We start from the raw sequence: 23,597 nt of genomic DNA, 5'->3' as shown, positions 1-23,597 counted from the left end.
AAGTATAGGAAACACCAATTAAAGCAGCAAAAAATATTTCTAAGTGCTTTTCTTGATAAACAGCCCAACTTTATCACTAATTCTATGACCCAGTGAAGACTCCTTCCTTTCTGCTAGCAGATGAGCTGATAGCAAATGGGTTCATTGCACTTTCTTTCTGTGCTAGGAAAGTAAAACAAGAAGAAACCCTCAACATTGCACTAACAGTGTTTTCAGTCTTAAAGATTTAGCTGAATTCTTGTCACACTGACCTGTATTCAGTAAGAAAAGCTCCCTTACACCTAGGGGGAAAGAGCATTCAATCAAAATTAATCTCATCAAATAGAGGTTTTCCACAGTGGTCCAGCTCTGCTCCATGATGTACTTCATTGAGTCAGTAAACTTGTACCAGGGACCAAATTCTAGTCAATAGATTCATTTTTTGTTCAGTGTTTCACAACTGGAGAAGCATGACTTATCTCCCAAAGCTGTCTTTGAGAGAACAATTAAGTTATTTAAGACAAGCAAGGCAAGCTGCTGACACATTTCAGTTCTGAAGGCACTGCTGTGCAGTGTATCCAGACAGAGTCCGAAACATGAAAGCTGGCCTCCTGCCTCTGTTTTCTTGTAACCGACTGTCAGAGAAGCAGATTTCCCTGCTCCGTGGCTAACTAGATTTGCCCAGTTTTCTTAACCAGTGAGCACATTCCTGCACTTCAGGAAGAACACTCTGGGCTCATTACGAGCTACTGGGCTATAACACGAGATTGAGAAAACAGATTTGTTTTGGACAAGCTGCTCTGACATGGAGGTGCCAGGGTGAATAATCTTTGAGGGAGAAAAAAAATGAATAAATTGCCTCCAAGAGCAAGATGAATAATCTGACAAATGAACAGCTCTGTATTTTGTATCGAAGCACAAAATGACTAGAAGTCACAGAGATCTGACTCATGAGTAGAAATAGTGTGCTAGGGACAGCTGGCACTGTAGCTACCACCAGCTGCCTGCCCCCACCGCTGCAGAACGGGTGGCTCAGATGCTGCTTCTCAAGCAATTCAGCCACAAAAGGCTACCGCTAGGCATTTTAAAGGAAATGTGTCAGTGCTAGTTTATAGCCTCACTCCTTAAGATAAACTTCGAAACGGTCCCGAGTCGCCACTGAGCCTTTCAGCTCCCCAGGCGGGAGGAGCAGGACAGACATCCCGCCAGCATCCCGGGGGAAGCCGCGCCAGACGCACAGGGCAGCGCTCTGCGGAGCGGCTTGCTCCGGAGCGGCACTTCGCTGCCACGGCAAGGTGCTGAAAGAAGCCGCCGCCTCATCAGCACAGCAGCTTTTTTGAGATGGGCAAGCTTTAAGCCGTGACCTATTTAGAAGTCCTGCCCCATCACCAACCAGCAGCTGCAAACAGTTCTGCAACAAATCCCCGGCACCCTGCTACCGCGCTTCCCCAGCTGCCCTCCGTGGCAAGTTCCCTGACTCAAATACGCGATCGTAATCCTAGCGTAAAGCTTCAGCCCAGCTCCTCCAGATAAACTTACAGTGTTTCACCCGGTCTCCTGCGAAAACGAGACTTTCGCAAGCGCCTCATCAGAGGGAAAGCGCTGCTTTCTCTGCCTCTTCTCAGCTCCCCCTCCCACCCGTAACTTTCTGTCACGTTTACCATATAGAAAGAGAAAGACAGCTCAGAAAACCAAACTCCTACAAACGCGGGGGGAGGGAGTATGGGTGGTTGGGTATGTGCACCCATCCCCGCTGAGGGTGCAGTTACACGGTAGCTTTAATGGCTCTAAATTGGAGTTGCCATAGCAATGTCCTGCCTGCATCATCCTGTCCTGTCGGGTGTCCTGTCCCCCAACCGTCCCCCCTCCGCCTTTTGTCACCAGACAACAAAGGAGGTACACGCGAAAAGCAAAAAGCCGCTACCTGGGGCTAATCAGGCTGAAAACCAGCTCTGCCTAAAAATAATTCATTTTGGCTGGTAGAGCTCCATGCAGAGGCTCGCTATCCGCCTCGACCCGCAGCAGTGCAGAGGAGGCAGCAGGATTTTGCAGGACGGAGAGAGAAGCAGAACTGTTTGTGGTGATTTTGGGACATTTGAATTTCTGCAGAACGAACTCTTATCAGGGTTATGGCATTGCCCAGAAGCTGCCTCCTAAACCTGCCTCCCCTCAGCTCCGGCAGGTCACTTGCCCTGAGCTCCCTGCCCGAGCCTGGCTAATGCCTCGGGCCAGGGCTCGCCCGGGCTGCAGGCAGGGAGCGCCTCTTCTGCCGGCAGTCCCATTTTTCTCAGTTTAAAGCTACCGTAAAATTGCAACTCGAGGGTTGAGGGCACGATACACAAGTCTGAAAAGAGGCGCTTCAAGTTTACTCAGATATTTTGTCACTGAATTATGCAACGTTCTGCTTTGCTACATTAAAACTCCTGTTGGAAAGCTTAATTTTGTTTCACTAACGGTTATTCAAGGAACGCACTAGCTGAAAATACCTCCAGAAACTCTAGTGATGTGAGGGACGGTGCCCAGCCTCTGAAGTTGCAGATTCCCACCCGTTCTCCCCACATAAGCCAGCTGTTAATCAGGGAGATCCGCAGCCCTGGGGATTTCTTAGACCCTTTCTGCATCACTCCCGCACTGCTTGCAGCAGTGTTCACTGAAGATTTTCTTCGGCACTGTTGTTAACGTACCGTAGTACAATTAATAGCTGTTAAACTGCTTAAATTAAGAGTTTTCTTCAAAAAGGTATTTTTAAATACCTTGTGGTATGTGGAGCCATACACACAATATTGCATCTCAACTCGGACACTATTATACAAGAAGGGTTCTGGCCACGGTATCTCTTCCTACTCTTCAAAGGAGGAAAAAACCCCAACCAACCAACACAAAACAAACAAACAAACAAAAAACCCCACAGACCAAAACCTGCTGAAAGGTCAGGCGGTTTAGGAGAGCGATAAGACAGCAGCTAGCGAGCTGGCTCTGCGCTCCCGGGTGTGCAGAGGGAAGAAGCATCAGGTGTGCTCCCACAGCCTCGGCGCAGCCGAGTCAGCGGCAGACAGACGAGATGCCTGCCCGGGACACGCAAAACCGAAGGATGCAGAATATTTGAGAGCGGTTTGGCCGCTGGCAGTCAGCTGTGGGAGCCGCAGGAATCAGGATGCAGGAATCTGGGTCTTTGTTTCAGGAACATTCCTTGGAATGTGTCGGGGCCAGCTGCAAGACGGTCCGAAATCCCCCATCCCATCTGCGTTCAGCGCGGGGGGCGGCGGGGCCGGCCCGGGGCACCCGGCGCCACCGTCCCCCCGGCTCCGGGCTTCTCGGGACCGAGGGCTCCGGGCCGCCCTGCCAGGGACCCGGTCTCGCTGGCCCCCACATCCCCTCCCGGTGACTGCAGCGGCCCCAGGGATTGCACCGTCCCGGCCTCCAGCCCCCGGGGCAGCGGCAGAGCCGCTCCCGGCCCCGCGCCCCCCGCCCGCCAGCGCGGCGCGGTGCGGGAGCAGCACCCGGGGGGTCTGCGTGTTTCCCACCTTTTTCTCCTCTGCGCGCCGCCCGTGCTGCTCGGGGAGCTCGGGCTTGTAACTTTGCACGGGGAGCGGAGCAAAGAAAGGAACAGCCGGGAGGGGGGAATAAGCGGGTAGCCCCGGCTCGGGGGGTCTGCAGCGAGGGGTGGCCGTCACCTGCCCCCGCCAGCGGAGCGGGGGCGTCCCGGCGCCCCCGGACTTACTTTCTGGGGGTCGGCGTAGGTGCCCAGCCCCAACAGCGGGATGCTGTTGCCGTCGCTCAGCGGGACGCGGTGGCTCTCCGCTGTCAGGTTCATAGTGCCGGCAGGTAGGGCCGCCCCGAGCAGCCGCTCCGCAAGCCAACCGGCACCCACCGACCGACCGACGGCGCCTCCGCAGCGGCCGAGGTACGAGCCGCCCGCTCCCGCCGCCGGGCAGCGCCTTTTGGGGGGCTGAGCGGAGCCACGTGTGCCCGCGGCGGCCCTGCACCGCGCCCCGCCGCGCCCCGCCCCGCCCCGCCCCGGCCCCGCGGCCACCGGCGCCCCGCGCCCGGCCCCCCGCGCGACGGCTGCCCCGGGGGAAACAGGGCGGGCCCGGGGGCGCCCGGCGTCCTGCGGGGCTGGGGGGCCCTGCCCGCTGCCGCGGAGCCCCCGCGGGGCCGCCCTGCCCGCAGCTGCCAGCGAGGGGTCCAGCCCCCGCCGGCCGGGGTGACTGCCCTGCCCTGCCCTCCCCTCCGCAGGGCACGGGCTTCCCACGCTTTGGGGGGGCAGGTCTGGGGACTTTTCCCACAGGAGCGTAAAAACCTCTTTCTAAACCTGCAAATTCGGGGTTACCAACGAGTCCTCCGGGGATAGTTTCCACCTCCCTGCCCCAAGGCTGCAGGCTGCCGGCTGGAAACCACTGCCGTGGGGGCGAGGAAGGAATGAAGAAAATCCCAGACGGGAGAGCGGTGAGCAGTTCCTCCGCCTCAGCTCGAGTCCCACATTACAGTGAACGTGCTCCCAAGTTCCTCACTGTCTGGTTCTGCTCCGCTGTGGAAAAAAATGCCTGTGTTTCCTACCCCTGACACCCCAGAAAGGGTCGAAGAATGCCCGTTGTGAAATTCAACCCACTGCTCTTACTGCCCCTTCCGCCCCTGAGGGCTGTGCCCTTACACCGCTCTGCAGGGAGGTGCCCTGCCCCGAGCCAGCTGCTTTGGGTCCCGCAGCCCTGTCTACGCTGAGTTCTCCCCGTTTGATTTTGAAGTGTACGGTCTTACATGCCTTCCTAGATCAACCTGAAATTAAGCTCTCAGAGGACATTATTCCTCAGCCACAACCATGTTCTTTGCTTGGCAGATTATTTTATCTCCTCTAATATGCAAATTAGGTTTCTGTGCATGGTTATAGTTCAGCAGGTTGCACAATTCCAAGAGGGGCTAATGGATCTGTTGTGATAAGTTATCTTTGCAGGGTTCTTGAAATCAATAGGTGTGCGCTATTTGCATTTGGTGAAAGGGTTAGTGGCAGTTAAGGCTGGGGACCTACCTGGAGAATAAGCTCCCTACCAAGGGACCCTTGTAGTGTTACAGATTAGATACCTGCAAGGGTCCCCAGTGGAGGTGGAAAAATTGCCACTTTTACTGGTAGGGATGTGCCAAGCAGCTCATGACTAAGCGCAAGCCCACTTGATCCCTGCCCAAAAATTACTAGATAGCTGGGACAGCCCGTGGGACAAAGGTAGCATGCTGTGGTGTAAAATGCTCCTTGGAAAGTGGCACGAACGTGGCTGAAGCTTTCCTGACAGCCCAAGCTCTACGTAAACAACACAATGCAAAGAACTAGCTGTAAGGTGACTGGGTTCTCATCTCAGGGAGGGAAGCTGGGGCAAACTACAGCTTGGCTGTAGTTACTGTGGGCAGCCCAGACCGCATCTGCATGCCATTGTAAGCTGTGGGTACCTGCGGGTACAGGTGTTTACATGTGACAATAAGGAAGGTAAACCAGTGTCCTCCTCCATGCCTCCCTTTTGTTCCCATGTAGCTGGCTACCATTTTCTTGCTACAGGAGAAGCTCTTATTTCCTCTCTTCGTGCCAGCCGTGCCTAAGCACACTCTGGCTGGTTTTAGTAGGACAGGTCGATGCCAGCGTGTAGAATGGAGTGCTGCATCTCTGAGCCATAGCCCTTGTTCTGCAGTATTTCCAGCAGAGCAGCAAAAGCATGGAAAGGGATGGAAATGGGCTGAGTAGAGAAGATGTGGCAGAGGGCATTGAGACACCTCACTGTTTTCAGCCCTGTCCTAGAACCCGTGAAGAGGCCCTGCTGCCAAGTGGCTGATTCCTACCCCTGAGCTCCCACGCTGCATGTCCACCCCAGAATCCACTTTTCCATAATTCCTCCTAATCCAGCAGTTTGTGGGGTGGGTGTGTATGTGTGTTTGTGGTGCAGGTCGCACATTTGCTTCAGGCTCGGAGCACATCCAGCTAGCTCATGTGCTCTGGCATCAGAGCAATGCATACCCTGAGCCGCGCGTGATCCCGAGCTAAGCAAAGCATGACTGTGTCTGCAGTGCCTGTCCTGGGCACGTGAGCAAGTGTAAGGAGCCTCTCTGGCAAGAGTGCACTGGCCCTGATATACGATACCCCTCAATGACAACTGAGAAAGAAAGATTGAAGGACTTGCCATAATTCGCAGAAATGGGAGCTTGGGCAGGGGAACAACTCCTGCTTCTAGGAACAGTTGGGCAAAGCAGCCAGTCACCTGGCGAGGCAAGCCAGGCAGCCCCAGGCACCCCTGCCCTGCTACGGGCACGAGCCCCCGGCACACGGCAGGGTCAGGGTGACAGACAGCCACGGGGTAAGAGGCAAAAGTCACCTCTCTCTTCTAGATTCATTTCTAGACCAGACCTTCTAAAATTCAGCCAGAGTGCTTGTCAGAGAAATTGGAGGCAGGGGGTTTTACAAGTCCTTTTCCCCACTCCGGTGCCTTAACCAACAGCAAACAGCATGAACACTTTTTACACACATGACACTTTAATTCCCCTAGCAGTTCCAGCTCCCTACCCTACTGGTTTAATGCCTTTGCAGGTTTTATATTAAACCCCAGAAAACAGACAGGAAAATGCATTACTTTTTTTCATTTACATTGGGGTTACTCACTTGAAATAGCCTCGTTTCACAGAAGCTAGAAATACTAGTGGTATTTGAGCTGATGATGAGTATCCTTTGAAGAACAAAGGAAGCCAAATAATGCAGCCCGGAGACTGTTGCATAAAATTCTTGTTAGTAACAATTTCTGCTAGCTGTTCAGGGGAGTACAGTTCGCAGTTTTGAGTTTAAATGACTTAACCAGACTTTTTACGAGGACACAGTATCTAGCAACTCCAACTGCAAAACAATGCAAGTTTCTAGAGGCAAAGCTTTGGCTGCTGGTTGTTGTTGATCAGCAACTATTCAGGAGCTTTTATAAAATGCAGATGTGATCTCAGTTCTTTCTCTAGGAAACAAAAACAATGAGGTTTCAGCCTGGCCTTACTAGCAAGTAATGAGAATTGCCATCCTATCAACACAAGTTTGCCATCTCTAGTGAAGCTTGTAAAGCACATAAAAACATCTTCAAAAGCAACTAAGGCAGATTTGTGATTCCTGTATCGATGGCACAGAGTTTTATAGCTACATTAGTCATCTCAGACAATTAAAGAGCAGGAATTCGAAAAGCAGCATCTTATACCTGAATGTGTTTCCCTGCCCCCCATATCCACACGCATGTGCGCGCACACACACACACAGAGATTTAAAATTGTAAAGCAAAATTAAACGTAAGTTTTTACAGGAAAAGTAGGTCAGTAATCTGAGGGTGCTTGCTGTTAAAAACTTGCAGAAATCTCAGGTAAAGAAAGTACTTAACAGCCTCCTTATCTGAACAAAACTTGTCAGTAATCTTTTAAAGTAAAGAGGTCACCCTTTTACGCATTTTATCTCAAATTGCAGAGTATCCTGGGAAGAGGAAAAAATGCAAAAGGCCCTTAAATACAGCCTCCCAAGTTCTTGAAGGATAAAAAATGGGAATAAGAAGGAGTTTCAGCTGAGCAGGACTGGTCTTGTCATTTTTTAAGTTTCATGTTTTGTCTGAGATTTGTGGTCTTCCCCACCCCCACCCCTTTTGTTTTTTAGCAAGCTGTTATTTTGGACAAGGAAAGATGTTAAACCAAGTATTCTGCTGGATCTCGTAAATCTGGGTGTGTTTACACATTGTAGATGAGATTAGTGAGATTCTAGACCTGAATGACCTGTAGTGCTTAAAAACTATCTTTTTAAGAAAGGAAAATAGGAAGTGCTTTAATAATACATGTATTTATTAGATAAAAAGAGCACATTGATACACTGTTTCTATTTTCTGTAGGAGCTGTGCTCCCCTCTTTGTGTAATTATCTGCTAGAATGCATACTCTGCATGTGTTTTTAGTTAAAATTTCTTAAAACATGGTCTTAATGTCTGCATATTTTCAACCTACTCCTTTAACAACTCACATAAACTAGCATGTGTCCATTGTGCATGTGGAATATCTATTTGTAATATATGTTTTCAGCTATTTATCTTAAAGATTTTGGTAGCATATGTCATGACTATTATTTCTTTTCCTTTCTTACCATTAAATATGATAAACTAATACATATCAAGAAAAACTTCTAGTTTCACTTTTTAACTCTAGGAAATAAGGTCTGTATAGTGTTTTGTAGGGGGACTATAAATGAGTTGAGTCTTTTTTTCTTCTTGCTACTTTTTTCAGTGTGGAAACAAATGGTATAAATTGAAACTGGAGAACTCTTCTCTGGTCAAAAATGTCCGTGCATCTTCTTACTCTTTATTTGCAGATTCCAATTATCATCACATATGTCATGGTATAGTTCCCAAGGACATCCGATGAGGTGAGTGGTGCCTTATACTGCCTGCGTGATTCCCTCCCTTAGTGGTCAAGGGATTTGTCAGATGGAAGCATTTGTGATCTTTTTGCTTTGACCATTTTTGTTGCACAATGAGGCTGACCACAGCCAGGATAACAGCCCCTGGGCTTTGTGGGGAAGTGTGATATAAGAAGGGCTTCTTAGCAGTTTCTATGCAAAGGCTTTTTTCCCTAGCTCCCATGGGTGCATGTAAACTACTTAGGAAACGATGAGATACTTAAGTGACATGCTCTTGTTTATTTAAATAACTTTTATGTCTGCTAAGGACTTGTTCTTGCTGAGTCCTCCTTTGAAGGCCCAAAGCCTGCCTTCAAATTGTATCTGACTTACAGCTTGGTAGTAATGGGAGCATAATACGTGTGCACTTTTGGTGAAACTCTTCACTGCAAGACCCCCAAAGCAGTACCTGTCCTCCAAAGACCTCATCTGGCCTTGCTTTTCCAGCAGTGACACAGCACTTTTGCTGGATCCTTAAGGAGAACATGAGGACAGGGAGAAAATGTGCCTACCACTTGTGCCTGTGGAGAGAATTAGGAAAATACTTGACAGCTGGGTCACTTATCCCTTCTGCTTCAGATAAATGCTCTGTGGCTACAGCTGCGATAAAAGGGAAATTCCTAGGTATCCTTGACACTGTTCCATTGCTCCTAGTAACACTGGAAAAGTCAGGCCACTTCTGGGCTTTGATCGCTCCTGGGGTACAGGAGGAATGCCAGCAGCTGCTCCAGATTATCCTCCCGCCGCTTCCAGCGACCGTGGGGCTGTGCTTGCGCTGCATTGAGGCACGGGGACTTCCCCGCGGGCTGGGCCAGCGGTGGCCATCCCGGTCTGTCCCCATCCCTGAGCCATCCGGGAGCAGGCACAGAGCCTGGGGCTGCAGCGTCACCTTGAACACATGCCACCGCAGCCCTTGCACTGGGTGCCATGGGGTGCATTGGGTGCTCTGCCAAGGCGAGTGGTTGTGCAAACAGCGAGCGCCCGCTCAGCAGTTTAACCCTCCTCTTGTTTGGATTGTAGTAGCCAAGTGCGTCTGTGGTGGATACTGTACTAGAGCCAGCAGCCTCTCGGAGAGCTTGCTCCCTCCACAGCTGAGGGAGAGGAAGCAAAATCTCACAACACCAGAGCCAAAATTAGCCAGGCTGCTGATACACCACCACCACTACAGTGTTTCCTATGGCATGATGGCAGGGTGGCTGGCACCCAGCAGTACGGCCCCTAAAATGTGCTTTTTTTTTTTTCCCTTTGGGGTCCACTTCAGGTGATGAGCTGCTCTGTTAGCCTGCAGGGGCTGCTATGGATGGGCTGAAAGGCCCTGTGGGAGACCAGGAGCTCCTTTGGAGGACCAGCAGCTGTTGGGAGAGGGGAAGAGGTGCTCCATTTGAAAAAGTAGTCTTCCTAATGCTTTGGAGAGGTAATCCTCTAGTCCTTTACCAGTGTCGTTTACATGAGCCTGCTGTCTTTTGGGCACTGTCCTTATGCTCGAATGTGCTAAGAGCAGGGCTTGTAAGGAATCAAGCCAGAAGCTAGCTTATTTTTTTTTCCCCTGGTCTGTTTACTGATGTTATCGCTTTCTTCTAGCAACAGTATCTCAGTTTCTGCTCCAGACTGTCTCTGCCATGGCTCATGCACCCCTCTGGAGCTGGTGAGGTCTGTCTGTCAGATCCCTGGGCAAAGGTCAGTAGCTGCATGGTGGCCCCTGGATTCCTCAGATACTGACCTTTGCCATGTGGGGAGGCATTAACCTTTGGCCCTGAGTAAGTGTCCTCATATCTCACCTCAGTTAGTCTGGCCTGCTATTTGATCCTGTCAATATAAAGCCCTTTCCATTGGCATCCTGCAAATCCAAACCCTGTTTTGATGCCGGTGGAAAATACCCCGTGCATTGCGCCCGGCTCTGAGTCAGCAGTGGCAGAAGCGGCAGCCCGAGGAGAGGTGCTCGTGCATTCGCAGCCCCACTCACTTACAGGGCAGAGGAGCGGTGGGCTCCCTTCCTCACCTTTCTTCAGGTGCCTGTCTTCAGGGTTAGGCACTGTGGGAAGATGTTGATAATGCTCGTGTCATGCAAGTTTTGGGAGTTGGGGGGTTGTAGTTCTGGGGTTTTTTTAACTCCTGATTCAGTGGTAGTGACTCACCGAGAGGGTCATGCACCCATGTGAGCCCCTCACTTCAAAACAGGCTCTTGGGACAGAGTAAGATGCATCACCAGATCTCAGCATGTTCCAATACCATGAGATTTCTCGTCTCTTTTCAATACGGAGCTTGGTCAGGGGCTCACCTCAGTACACCACCACCCTTCCAGTCACCTCACATGCTTACGTGGCTTATAACCTCACACAGCTCCCTTGGGTCCACCTCAGGGCGGTCCAGGAGGTCTTCCTAGTTCAGCTCTGATGAACGACCATTTCACTTCCTTGCGCTGGATGAACAGCTGTTTTCTGTGACACCTGCTTTAAGAGCCTTGCTGACACACTGTTTCTTTCCTTGCCTCCAGCAACAAGCAGACACGTCTGACTAATTACAACAAGGTCACGCTGGCAACTTCTTGCAGTCGGGAGAAAAAACATTTTTCCACAGCACACCACCTGTCAAATGGTCTTGAGGTAAAATAGCAGAGAACAGGCACATGCAGTTTCTTTCCCTTCTCTTTTACTATTCAAAAGGGTGAAAACAACACAGCCTTGGAGATGAGGGTCCCAAACTGGCCAGTTCCTGGTGAATGCAGCACCTCCAGCTCCAAGTCCCTACCAGGGAGGCTCTTCCTTTGAAGTACATCTCGCCTGGGCCGGAGCCAACCTCAGGAGGAGGAAACTATCAGCTTGTAAAGAGAGCTCCCCGGGTGAAGTCTAACAGCCCGCTGGTTCCTTTGCTTGCAGGTATTTCCTGGGATGCTGTAAAAACAGAAGGTGGTGGGGGTTTTGCTGGTGCCAGCTGCTAGTTGGCAATGCTCTCTGTATGCAGGAACATGGAATTTGGAAGAGTAGGCTTTAAAGCAGCCCACTGATGCATTTTCGCCTACCTGCTTGCTTTTTAAAGTGTGCCAGAGTGCTTTAAAAAGCCAGATAAACTCATCTTTGTGTGGGTTAGTCCTTTTCCTGGAGCTGGCAGGCGGGAATGGGACCACCTCGGCAGGCGGGGAGGGGGGCGGTGCTGGGGGGGCAGAGTGGCACTGCCAAAGGACATGAAGTCCCACTTGAATGTCTGTGCTTTATGAACAGAGGTTTTAGCGGGCCTGACGGGACTCACAACCGCATTCAACTCTTCATTCCACATTTAGTACCAAGGCAGTGCATGCTGATGAAAGCACAAGGTGTTTTTTTCCTTTCAGAACTCTCTCAGTTTGCAATGGCCACTCTTTTTGTCGGCTTTGCAGTGGAGGTAAAAAAATTTATTTTTTCACCATCCGCTTTTCCCACGTTGCCACTGAATTTTTGATGTTCACATGTACATCAGCAGATTGGGAAATCTCCTGATGTATTGTGAAACGTACTTATCACATTCTGCCAAGCTCTACCAGCCTATCACTTGTCTTCCATACCACCTTGCCCATTTGAACTTCATTATCAGGTTTATTCAAGCTTATGCCCAAATAGCTGCCTTTTATGAAAGGCCAGTCCTTCTACCCTACTATTTTTCTGTGCCTCATGTCATCTTGTGTAATTAGGCATCATGATGTTAAACCTCCTCTCTCCATGGTGTTGTGTAGCATCTTTGCAAATCAAATGGTAGTGATCCAATTTAGGATTAGGAAATGGAAGCAGATGAACAATTCCTTGTTTGCATAAGACTGGAAAAACAGTTGGGGCAGAGCTGGGACTAGAACCCAGAACAAGTCATAGGGCTGCTTGTCGTAACAAGAATGGGGAGCTTGCAGCAACTTCTTTTTCTGAGATGATTTACTAAATCTTCTGTAATTAGTTTAGTAAACAGTATTAGGTGGGAAACAAGGAACAACATGTTCTCTTCCAGCTTCCATAGGTTACTTGGTATCTTTTGTAGCCATAAGGGATTAATGGTGGCCCTAGGGGAGGATTGTGCCATAAAACTTTTATTAAATGTTTCAAAAGCAATAAAGAGACATTTGACCTTTCTAAAATTTTGCAAAGTAATTTTTTTCCCTTGTTGTCAAAGCACCTTTGAAGTGTTATATCCTGAAATTTTTAATCATTTAAAAAAATAGCTATGTATGCTCTGCTGATGCTGACTCTGTCCTGTGACAGCGATTCAACTAGTTATGCACAATACTGTTGTGGGCAGACAGCAAATAAAATGCTTCAAAGTGGAATACCATCTTTCCTAGATTCCTTCATTAACAGAAGTAATTTTAAATCTTGTAATCTCACAAAGTGACACGCTAGGCCAGAGGGTCTGGGTTCTCCTACCAGTTTGATGATCTCTTTCACATAGGCCTTCCTGAAAATTATCAAGTGTCCAAATTGAGAAATGAAACTTTTGTGAGCATAATGATTATTAATTAGATAGTCCATATGTCTGAATTTCATGAAAAACTGAGCTGCCATTTCAGGTATATTGTTCTGCTTATTGTGGACACAAAGGTAAAATGACCTAAAATCCTTTTTTTTTTTTTTCACTGAAGAGCATTTAGCCTGGATTTTCAAGCAACAACTGGCCCTGTGAAAGGAAAAGACTCTGCAGGGCTCAGTGTTTAGGGTAGAAAGGAGGCAAGTAGATGTAGATGCATTCACGGCTGGCTTTTTGCATAGTGATGTACTTGCAGCAATATGGGAAATATGCAGAGAAACTACAGGGAATCATTGATGCTGGGCATAGGAATTGCCTTGGGTTTCTTGCAGTGCAGGCCAAGAGACAGAGTGTGAATAAAAGGTGGAGGCTACCAGAGCCCTGTGTCCTCCTTATCTTCATAAGGTGCAAACCTATCCTTCGGGATATAAACTTGGAATTGAAATAAAGTACCCCTGAAGTTATGGCATCTGCTCAGTGTGGAATAAGATAAGGAACAGCTTTTTAGACTTGATAACTTTGTTGTGACATTTTCCATCACATTTTGATTTTGAAGCAGAAATTACTTTCGTTGGGATCAATCAAGTTGAAAAGCATGCGTGCTCTGTTAACCGTCTCTTTTCTCTCCAGGAAGCAGTTGTTTTAATCCACTCTTTGCTTCCTGCTTATGCTTGTTCCTTGCCAGTTCCACACATATCTCTTCAATTCTAAATTCCTTTTCAGTTGTTACTGTGATTAAAACTCCAGGATCCTTGCTCCTTAGAAGGAAGCTTGTCAGGGCACCTCTCAGGCTGCTATAGCATCCTCTGAAGGGCAAAAGCATCTCCTCGGTACCTAGAGTCCCTTGGATGTGGTCTACCTCTGTGTGAAAGGACAGCAAAGCCTGGGGCAGCAATACCTTGCACCTCCCATCCCGTCCGTTTACAGGATGCTCTTGGTGCCCATCCTCAGCTCTACACACTGCAGAAGGTGGACACGTCCCTGCAACATGCCTGGTGATCTCTTGCATACTTGCAGTGCTGCTGTGTGCCCCAGGGAGCCCAGCAAGGCTGGGGGTGAATGAGCCTTGGCACGCCGTCACTGCCTGCTCTCACAGCTGGTTGTTTGTCTCAGCTGGGACCCAACAGACCTTTTCTCAGCTCTGTTTTGTATAAATCCTCATTGCTGTAGCACTTCATCTGATGTTACTAACATGCATGGTTTTTCTCTGCTCTTTCCCCTGAGGAAGGTGGGGGGAGACTGGTGTGGGCAGTGCGGTATTTCTGTTTCACTCTGGTTATTTTAGAAACAAACTTAAAAACATATGTTCATTTCAGTTCATTTATGTGACAGAGACAAAGTCGAAGAGACAGGCCTGTAAAGTGGAGCTGAAACCTCTCTCAGAGCTGGGCTGTGTTCAGGGATCCTGTTACACCACATTTATTGCAGGCTGGTATTTAAATTCTCTATAGCCTGCCCCATCATTGTATTTTTAAACGCCCCTTTCTTTTAGAAATCTCTTCATTTTGTCATCTCCTCCTTTGTTCACTTTCTTCATTTGTTGTTCCCTTCAGGACAATTTCATTTTTGGAAATACTCTCTGTTCTGCAGAAACCAGCATATATACTACAGAAACACATTTGTACACATACTGATAGTCTCAGTTTTCTCCTTATCTAGATGCTTGTTGTGTTGCATGTTGTGCCCTTGCTCCACAATTCCTGTCTAAATTTCCACTATCGTTGAGGCAGTCTGTACCCCTGAAATACATACGTGTTAATAAGGCAATGGTTGGGGTTGGCAGGAAATGGTGATGGAAGGTTTCCTTATGCAAAAGTCAGGTTTGGCACATTTGGTTTTCATTCTTCATCAAAGCAAAAGGAGAGCTTTATAAATGATGGTGGGAAGAAGTCTGAGTGGGGGAGATTTCAGGAGATAAAGCCCTGTCTGGTGGGGAGGGAGGTGAAGGGGCAACAGACTTCAAGTCACAGCTTGGGTGGACCTTGATGTAGATGTGAAGCCCCTGCCTCTGTGAGCTTGCTGAATGGGGCTGCTCCCCTCTTGACCAATGTTTAGAGATTTAGCAACTGAGAAGAAAAATAAGATAATAAATGATGATTAACTTAATCATGAGAGGAGAGCACCTGGGTGTGATGTAGGAGACAGAAGTTCAAGCATTTGCTGAAATCTGTCACAACAAGGAATTAAACTTTCTCCTTCATGTTTGCCTCCAGTGCTGTAATCCCTGTGGCTGCCAGGGCTTGTCCTGCTTCTCACCAGCCAGGCCTTCCCTGGGGCTGGGAACTTGCAGCACCTCAACTGTTTCTTCTGGGAAAAAGTTGCCATAAAGTGCTTCCCATCACTTCTAGGAATGCAAATGGGATGAAGACAGTTGCCACTTCATTATACCTTAACACAACATATTATGGTCTTTTTTGCAAATATAATCAGAAACTTGAATAATGATCAAAAAACGGCAAATTGGGATTTTCTCAGCCGTGGTAAAGTTATGGAAATGTGATTAGTGGGGCCAGGGAAAGTCTAAGCACATTTGTGAAAAAAGCTGAGAATTTTGATAGGCGCACATGGTTTTGAGCACTCCTTTTTGCTCTTCTTCCTAGTGATATCGGTGAGGATTTAGTTGTTCATTTCAATGGGAGCAGGGTCCAGTGTACAAGCCATGATCAGCCAGCCCTCCACCAACAGAAAGCTGGAAAACATCTACTCAACCACTTCTGAAATGTCTGGATGTAAGTAAAAGTGATCAGAGACCTGTTTGTTGCTCAGAGAATGTATTTGCCACAGTGGACTAATAAACTTTCCCAGATTTTATGCCTTAAAGAACTTAAATAAGAGGTCAGTCCCATTTGTAAATGAAACTGTCTGAATTCGATGTTAATGGAAAGCATCAGGGACTTTTACAGTTTTTTTTTTCCCTGTGGCTGAGTGCCTGTACAGTTGCTTTTCAGAAAACTTAGTGCATGTGATTCTTTTTTATTAGAAAATAAACAGAAAACACATGCCAATCAACAGCTTCAAAAAGTCCTTGCTGTAATATCAGCACTAGAGCTGTGCAAAAGCCTCCTAATGGGAAAGCAGACAAGTTGTTTTCAGGCACTTTGGTAGAAAGCTGAAGCTCTGGCCAGCTTAGTGAAAGGTTTATGAATCTTTTGGGGAGCCTCTGCTACATATAATGAACCTTTGCTTATTTTTTGCTGCTGCTTTGAAACCAGGTGAAAATCAATAGTTTGAAGGATTCAAACCTAACAGAAAAGAAGAGGAAGGGATGCTCCTAGGATGGGAAATCTTGTACACACCTGCAAAAACAAAAGCAGCTGCGTTTTTTGTTGCACTGGCAGGAATGCTGGGCAGAGGGCAGGGGGGGCAGTTGCCTCCCAAACTTTCAGGTGATGACATCCTACTCACTCTCCCCTACCCTGTGGCTGATGTCGGCAGTGCCACATAGTGCTTTCTGTTCACACCATCTGCCCAGACTAGATGTCTATCAGGTGTGCAAGCCCCCTCCAACACGGCGGGAGGAACCAGCTCTAGGTAGGGACCCAGATGCATGAGCCCAGCAGCTGCAGTGGTGGCATTACCTCTTTCAGCTATCCTTAATTGCTTTGCCATGGCAGTGCCGGGTTTAGCATGGGCTAACATCCTGGTTTTTGGGCAGGACCTATAGCTGGGGTATCATCATTTAAGGCTAGTGTGGATACCTCTGTGTCTGGAGCGCTTTGTATTCCGTGCCCTGTGCTTCCTTTGCTTTTTATATAGTGTGGCTTGTACATGGTATCATTTTACTAGAAAAACGCTTCTTAGATGCTGCTGTAACCAGAGATACCCTGACCTTACTGTCACCTGCTGGCTATTTCTCATGCCAAAACAAAAAGGTAAGAAAATAGAAACTAAAAGGATAGGGCAATCACTGGGTTTGTATTTGCATTTCTTTCTCTTGAGCCTGTAAATAATCTAGTTCATGGCAATGTTTCTATTTCGGGTTCCTGCTTCATTTCTGCTTGGTAACTGGCTTTGAAGAGGCTTGGCGGTTTTCTTTGCTTTTTCAGGGGAGAGAGAGGAAAGGTAACAGGAGGTTGATTGAAGCTGTCATGAGGCTGGTGAAGCTGCAGCACTCAGAGGACCGGCCGGGAGCATGGCTCACCCTTCACGTGTACTTAGGGAGGCAGGCAGGCTCCCAGGCAGGATGGACAGCTGGCAGGGAAGAAAAGGAAAGCACAAAAAATACCCTGCAGTCACATGGCCAGGTCTTCCTTGGGCTGGCCTTCAGTCCCTGTCCCCACCACCTTTCCTAGGCAAGGCTGTCTCCCAGGTTTGTGTAAAAAAGTGCTACACCCTCTTAAGTAAAGCTGTGTGGTTAAGCAGGTTTCTGGCAAACCAGTGCAAGGGTCTGGACTCTTATTTCAGCATGGAGGTGAATTAATATTTTTGTTTTTAAATAATTGACTTTTGAGTTATTTTATCTTAGGTAAATCATTTAAGAGCAGACTGCAATTAATATTCCATTTCCACAGCTCCATATAAAAGTGTGAGATGCAGTGCTTAAACTTGTAGAAAAGTGTGCTGGACAAAGCTTGATAAACTTTGGTTCCCAGAATGATGAAGAAGAACAAATTTCTCCTCTGCCAGGTCTTCTGGACCTGGCTTTGTGGAGTGATGCCCAGGCAGCCTCTTCTGTGTCTCACTGTACCCAGACTCCTTCCTATTATATTATATATACTATCTCATATCGTGTTATATACTTCTTCCCTTGTAGCGGCTTCCAAGATTTTAGCTTGTAACCTTCTTTAAGAACAAATGCATTCTTCTGTATGAGAAATGCAAGGATGGCAGCATGGAAATTTCTAACATTTGAAATTTCATTTCAGTGTTTAAGTTTTAGAAATGTAATTCTATTAAGTAGCCAAGAGACTGTTGAGGCCAAATGAAAATCACTGGAACATTAACTTGTGTGGGAGGGTGGCTTCTTGTGTGTCCCACCAGATGACAAGACCTTGTAATAGCCCAAAAGCTCTTCTGGGATCCCCTGCCGAAGGGACACAACTTTTTTAACGGCTGCCTCTTGGCTGTAACAGAGCTTATTTCTCTGAGAAGCAGAGCTCTTTTCTTGCCTATTCTGTCTTTGAACCAAACAGCATGAAACCTAAATGATGCCATGTGACTTCTTGAGTTTTGTGATACGCATGGATGATTTTGGAAGTATTGTTGATGTGAAGTGGTCAGATAAATGGAGAGACTTTGCGTGTGGCGTGTCCCCTCTGAATTGTCCCATAGTGGCCCGTCCCGCCGGACCACCTTGACGGGTGAATGAACAGCAGCTGTTCATTAACATGGAACAGAGATCCGGTGCTGGCTATAGGAAGTAAAAGCCCTAGAGCACACTGCAGTAGCCTTGTTCTCCTTTACAAAGCTCCTCTCTGTTAAACTATGGTATCAACCCACACTGGTGTACAAATGCCCTTCGTTAGAGTTTGCACACTGTGTTGTATCAGGCTGCAGTTAAAAAGCAAATGAACAAAACCTGCTTCTGGTAATTTACTATTTAATGATACTGGAAGTGAGTTTATCAGGAAAAAAAACCCTGATTGGGGTGATTATGCCCAACTGTGGTGCTGGAAGGAGCGGGATGCTCAAGCTCTGAGGTGGTGGTTTCACTGGTGACTCTGGAGATGGATTATTTGCAAAATCGCAGCCTAATGTGGCTTGCTCTCCCAGAACGCGGTGTGTTCCTAAGACACAGATCTTTGTATGTTTAATAAGATGTTAAAAGCAGAACTCAAAATGTTCATTTACATCCCCCTGTTCTGGACCATTTCAGTGACCATCTGGTGCCCCCTCCTTTTTTTTAAAAGACGCTTTTGTGTCCTGCATATTAGTTTTTGCTTACCCTTTGAGGCCCAGTTTGGCAGAGTGCCTAGGAATGTGCTTGGTGTCCTGTCCCTTCCTAACTCAGCAAAACACTGAGGATGGTGCATAACAATAAGTTGTCGTGATTCTGCTCCCACCTCACCAGAGAGCCTCATCCTACCAGCTGCTAGAGCAGCCTTTGGTTGGAAGGTGGGAGAAGGATGCTGGAGTTTGTACAGTGCTTTTGTTTCCAGGGAGATTTTTAACACTTGTCCTGGTGGCTTGCTCAGATTTGCGTACTTGAGTAGCTACAGCAGCCTGGCATCAAAGTGAAAAAGCATCTTTTTCAAAGAAAAAAATAGTTCCTTTCATGGGTCCAAGCAAAGTTACTCTCTGACATGGAGAGCTGAAAGACTTTTCAGCTGAGCCTCTGTTTCCACTGTGTATTAGTGCTACAATTATTGATATAGCTGGTTTTGAGGTGTCATTTGCTTAGCCAGAGGCAAAGCAAAAACTCTACCCTTTCTGAACTGACCAGAGCAAAAGGCCATATTTTAACCTCAAGAAGAGTTGGCAGCCATGAAGAATGTCTGCTGGAAAGTGAAACCCAAGAAATTAAACTAAATGAACACTGCACTACATGCCTTTGGTATGTCTGTGTGTGCATGGATGTGACTCAGAGGGAGAGGAAGGATGGATCTGATACCAACTGTATTCAGTTTAGGAGTGAATGCAGAGGCAGCTGCAGTTACCGACTGATTTAGGAAGGAGTTCAAGTCCATTGAAGGAACCTGGTGTAAATGGCTGCGGGTGCATGTTTTTCACTTGGGGCAGCAGCCCTGCCACTGTGGCTGCGGTGCTGGGGGCCCATGTGGCCAGGAAAGCCGCGCCACCTCCAGACAGCCCAGGCTCAGGCAGCAGAAACCATTTCCACCAGCACCGCTGCATCTTCCACGTGACTTTTGCCAGGAGAGATATTTTGGTGAGGGGATGTAGCTGGGTTGATTCCCACTTTCTGAGCTGGCCTTGCTGTGCTGGCACAACCCTGCTGTATAAATTAACTGATAAGCTAAACCAGCTAAACTGTTTTAAGTTTAGTTTGTTTAAGTGGCATTTTACAGTGGCATGAGTACATTGCTTTTAAACTGAATCTTTTAATTGTACTTCTCTGGATATATTTTGCTTTGTAATGAAGTTCTTATACAATTTATGTAGCCAACGTATTTTGGCTAACACTTACGTTGTCCTTTGCTCCAGGAGGCCTCTTTGGTTCAGGTGCTATCATAGCTTCTCTAGGAAGCAAGCCAGGATTTTTCTGGTCATTGGAGTGCATTTGCATTTGTTCACTAGTGGTGTTCTTCCCTTATCTCTGTTTGTATTACGTTACCATCCAGGGTATTCCTGCACTAGTCCTGTGTTTGTATGGTACCCAAAAGATGACACCTCTGTGAGCTTGTGGCCTGTGTGTGGGACAAAAAGCCCCAGAGAGTGGTTAGAGATTGCTATAAAGATCTCAATGCTGTATTTTGTTCTCCTAAATTAAATTCCCGCTGTAGGTCTTCCTACATGCTGAAGTAAGGGATCCATGTGAAAATGTCTTCACTCCATGTGTATTTATTATCAAAGTCCTTCAGGTTTTGTTTGACTGTTTTGATGTGTCCAGTTTCTTATCTGATGCCTTTTGGTTACCTTTCTAATTCAGAGACAAAGTCCAAAGAAAGACTGGCATCTACTTACAGAGGGTGGAGTTGGCAGAAAAATGGGTTAGCTCTGCCCCCTTTTTGACCGGAAACTGTCCTTGTGAAATAACCCCAGCTGAGTTCTGAAAGAGAAAGAATTCCTGCATCTTCTGCAACTGCTATAGTCACAGTCCCCGGCAGGGATAGATCTGATTTTAAATTAGATAGTCAAGACTGCTCCCATTGTGAAGCTGTGGTACCAAGGGTGATGGGGCTGGGGACAGAAGGAGAGTCAACTGCAGGCAAATGCCTCTCAGGATTGCCTTCATGACCTGTCCTCAAGGATGTCCAGGGTTCAAGGTCCCTCACCACCCCCAGGTGCTCCACTCCACTGCTTCATCATCCCTACTGCTGGAAAACAGGCCCTTATGCTTCACCTGAACCTCCCTTCCTCTGATTTAAAGACTATTACTTCTTGCCCTAACCTGCAAAAAACTCCATTGTCTATACTTCATGTGTGCTCTGCTCACTTTAATATACAGCATTTGTATTTCTAATAGAACACAGAAGACAAGAAAGTCAACTCACACCTTAGAAGGTGACTTATAGCCCTTCCTGGCTGAGCAGGGGCTTGCCTGGAAGACAGAAGACTCCTCTCTACCATACCAATATCGTTTTAAAGCACCTAAGGGTGTCCTGGCTGATAGTATGTAACGAGTGGCAGGGCTTGGATACTGTGAAAGGAATATAAGAAGGTTTATTACAAAGAGCTTGTGTTCTCTTAGTACGTGCTTGTGATCTGCCATCTGGCAGGAGCAGGAGCAACAACCATCCTGCAACCTCGTTCAGGTTGGGGTGAGCAACCACAGGTGCCTACCAAAGTCAACAGTGAAATACCTGAGCACAGCAAGACAGCAGGCCATCTTGCGGTGATTATTAGTGGGATATTTGGAATTGTGTCCAGGTAATTAGCATGATGAGTTATTCACAATACTGCCTATTGGTAGGGGGAATATTGCACTTATGTTACTGGGGGGGGGGGGGCGGGGAAGTGAATAGGGAGGAGGTTAATGGTGGTTGCTTTTGCTTTTGCTTTAGCTGGACCCCCAAAAGAACATCCTCCACGGTGTCATTTACTTTATTCTGACACCCTGCTAGAGCAGAATTTACCTTAGCTCTCAATTGCTGCTTCTATTCCGGCTGAAATGCCTGAAGTGATGGTGATGATGTCATTCTTGTGAGCTATGACATAAGGTGCAAGTGGGTGTCAGTCTCAGAAGATGAACACAGCTGTCAAACAGGCAAGTCTCCTTAAGAACCAGGTCAAAACCTTTTCAAGTACCTAAACAACCCACTTCAAGTGGCTACGCAACAGCCGATTTTTCTGAATTTCGTCAAAGCTGCAGGAACAGCAGTGTTTTCAAACAGTGTTCCACAGCCATTGCTGAATAGAGCTGAATTGGCAAATCACAGATACCCAGAAGGAACAGTGTCCTGTTTATAAGGAAAGAGCGCGGTTACTGTGGTCAGACAGCCGGGCCACAGGCCAGGTCACGCCTCCTAAACATATTTTATCTAACCTCATGTCACAGGCAGGATGTGGGGAATGTCAGATCTTCTCTTCTGAAAGGTAAGGGCCATTCAAAGAGCACAGACTGGCATCACTCTTGTGACTCCATCACAGTCAAAGACAGCTGCTTTGCCTTACACCAGCTGAACCTTGGCTTCTTAATTAAGGTACCAGAGGAAATTTCCAGACGTGCTAGGATCAGGATTGGTGCAGATCCACCTCGGTGGTTTTCCCCGGGCAGTTGAGAAGGCAAAGGCAGGCTGCAGCCAGGCCTGAATGGACCCATTCTTCTCAGCCAACTGTTAATACTTAAGGTATGTCTCTGCTTGGCAAACATGGAGTGTGACTTGTAGCACTTAAATCATGCGTGCAGCTGACATGGTCTAGAAACGGTGAGGCTGTAGGTAGAGTCCTTGGAAAGTCCTTGTTCCTGCTGCTTGCACTCATATGCCTGTGCTGCTCTGCTCTGGCCTCTGGTGTTGCAGAGGGTGGCTGGAAGAAGCTGTCAGGGCTGCAGAAGCACCTCTGCTTGGTTGGCTGGAACTAAGGGGACGTCTAGTGGTGGTATTTTAAGATCCAGATCTCCAAGTAACTAGAGGCATCTAGTTTTCCTACTGTTACTGCAGCTTCCTTGGAAGCGATGGGCAGAAACAGCTGTGAGATTAAAGGTGCTCTTGTGTCAAGTTTCCCTTGTGAAAGCAGCTCCCAACTTTGATTACTACATACAGGCAAAGTTCAACTCAGTTTCCATATGGCAATCTCTCTGATGGTAGTGGGGCTTCCAAATACAAAATGGTCATAACTGGTGTAAGATTGATGCTTCTTGACTTGGCCTGATGGGTTTTATATGGTCCCGGTCTCTGCACATGGAGACCCCAGACCATAATCAGAAGTAGTTTAAACTTTGTAATTTGAATTTTGTATGTGAATACACAGAATATGTAAGATATTCATGACTTAGGCCGCGCAGTGAGACCCTGCTGTATGTCACAGACATGCAGAAATTGGTTGCTGATTTCTCAGTACTGTGCATTGATGTTTCTCACTCATATATCACTTCACATTGGGCAATAGCTGGGGCCTTAGCACAGGGTAAACCTAAAAAAGACAACACTGCATCCCCCTTGTCCACATGCTTATATACTGCTGTAACTAAAGTGAATGTATGTCACTACAGGTAGCAATGTAAGACAACATAGTGAATAAATATTCATTTTATTTATTATAAATGAGGTTTGCTAATATCGTTCTATTTTCTTTTAGGATTTACAAAGGTTTTCCTTGGTAAATATTATGCAGTTGGTGGTAGGTTTGCTTTGAGGGAATGTGCTCTCAGAAAGACAACTCATTGGCAAGATGATCTTGGAGGCTGTGCCAATAACAGGTAGAGAAACCCAGGTGCAGCTCCCCAAGGGATGGTCTGCCCTGAGGAGGCTCATTGCAACAGGCAGACATGGTAATGTATTGCTAAACAGCCTCCTCTTTCTCTCTAGTCCAAGAAATGTATCATTTCCTCAATGTAAAGGAACTAATTACTTATTTTTCAGGCTATTAAACCAAATGCAATATATACATGCCCCCCCGATGTGTTCTGGAATTGCTGCTGC

At 47.3% G+C, this 23,597-nt stretch overlaps 1 protein-coding gene and 1 long non-coding RNA gene across 3 annotated transcripts in view; one reads left to right on the top strand and one right to left on the bottom strand.

The window, feature by feature from the left end:
• The window catches only part of AKR1D1 (aldo-keto reductase family 1 member D1), a 34,965-nt gene extending 30,832 nt beyond the window's left edge, over positions 1–4,133 (bottom strand). Inside the window, exons 1-2 of the mRNA XM_056340888.1 lie at positions 4,129–4,133; positions 3,701–3,821 (exon numbers count right to left, since the gene is read on the bottom strand). Coding sequence (XP_056196863.1) covers positions 3,701–3,793 — 93 coding nt within the window. The 5' untranslated portion in view covers positions 3,794–3,821; positions 4,129–4,133. The remainder of the gene's footprint in view (positions 1–3,700; positions 3,822–4,128) is intronic.
• Positions 4,134–22,005: 17,872 nt separating this feature from the next.
• The window catches only part of LOC130150623 (uncharacterized), a 102,442-nt gene continuing 100,850 nt past the window's right edge, over positions 22,006–23,597 (top strand). Inside the window, exons 1-2 of one of the 2 annotated variants that reach the window (XR_008822304.1) lie at positions 22,006–22,050; positions 22,158–22,304. This is a non-coding gene — a long non-coding RNA (uncharacterized LOC130150623). Of the gene's footprint in view, positions 22,051–22,077; positions 22,305–23,597 lie in introns of those variants that run through there. The other variant, XR_008822305.1, reaches the window with a different exon arrangement.

The sequence above is a fragment of the Falco biarmicus genome, chromosome 5, assembly GCF_023638135.1.
Source record: "Falco biarmicus isolate bFalBia1 chromosome 5, bFalBia1.pri, whole genome shotgun sequence".
NCBI classification, from domain to species: Eukaryota; Metazoa; Chordata; class Aves; order Falconiformes; family Falconidae; genus Falco; species Falco biarmicus.
The sequence above is the reverse complement of the archived record's forward strand: the minus strand, read 5'-3'. Positions and strand labels throughout refer to the sequence as shown.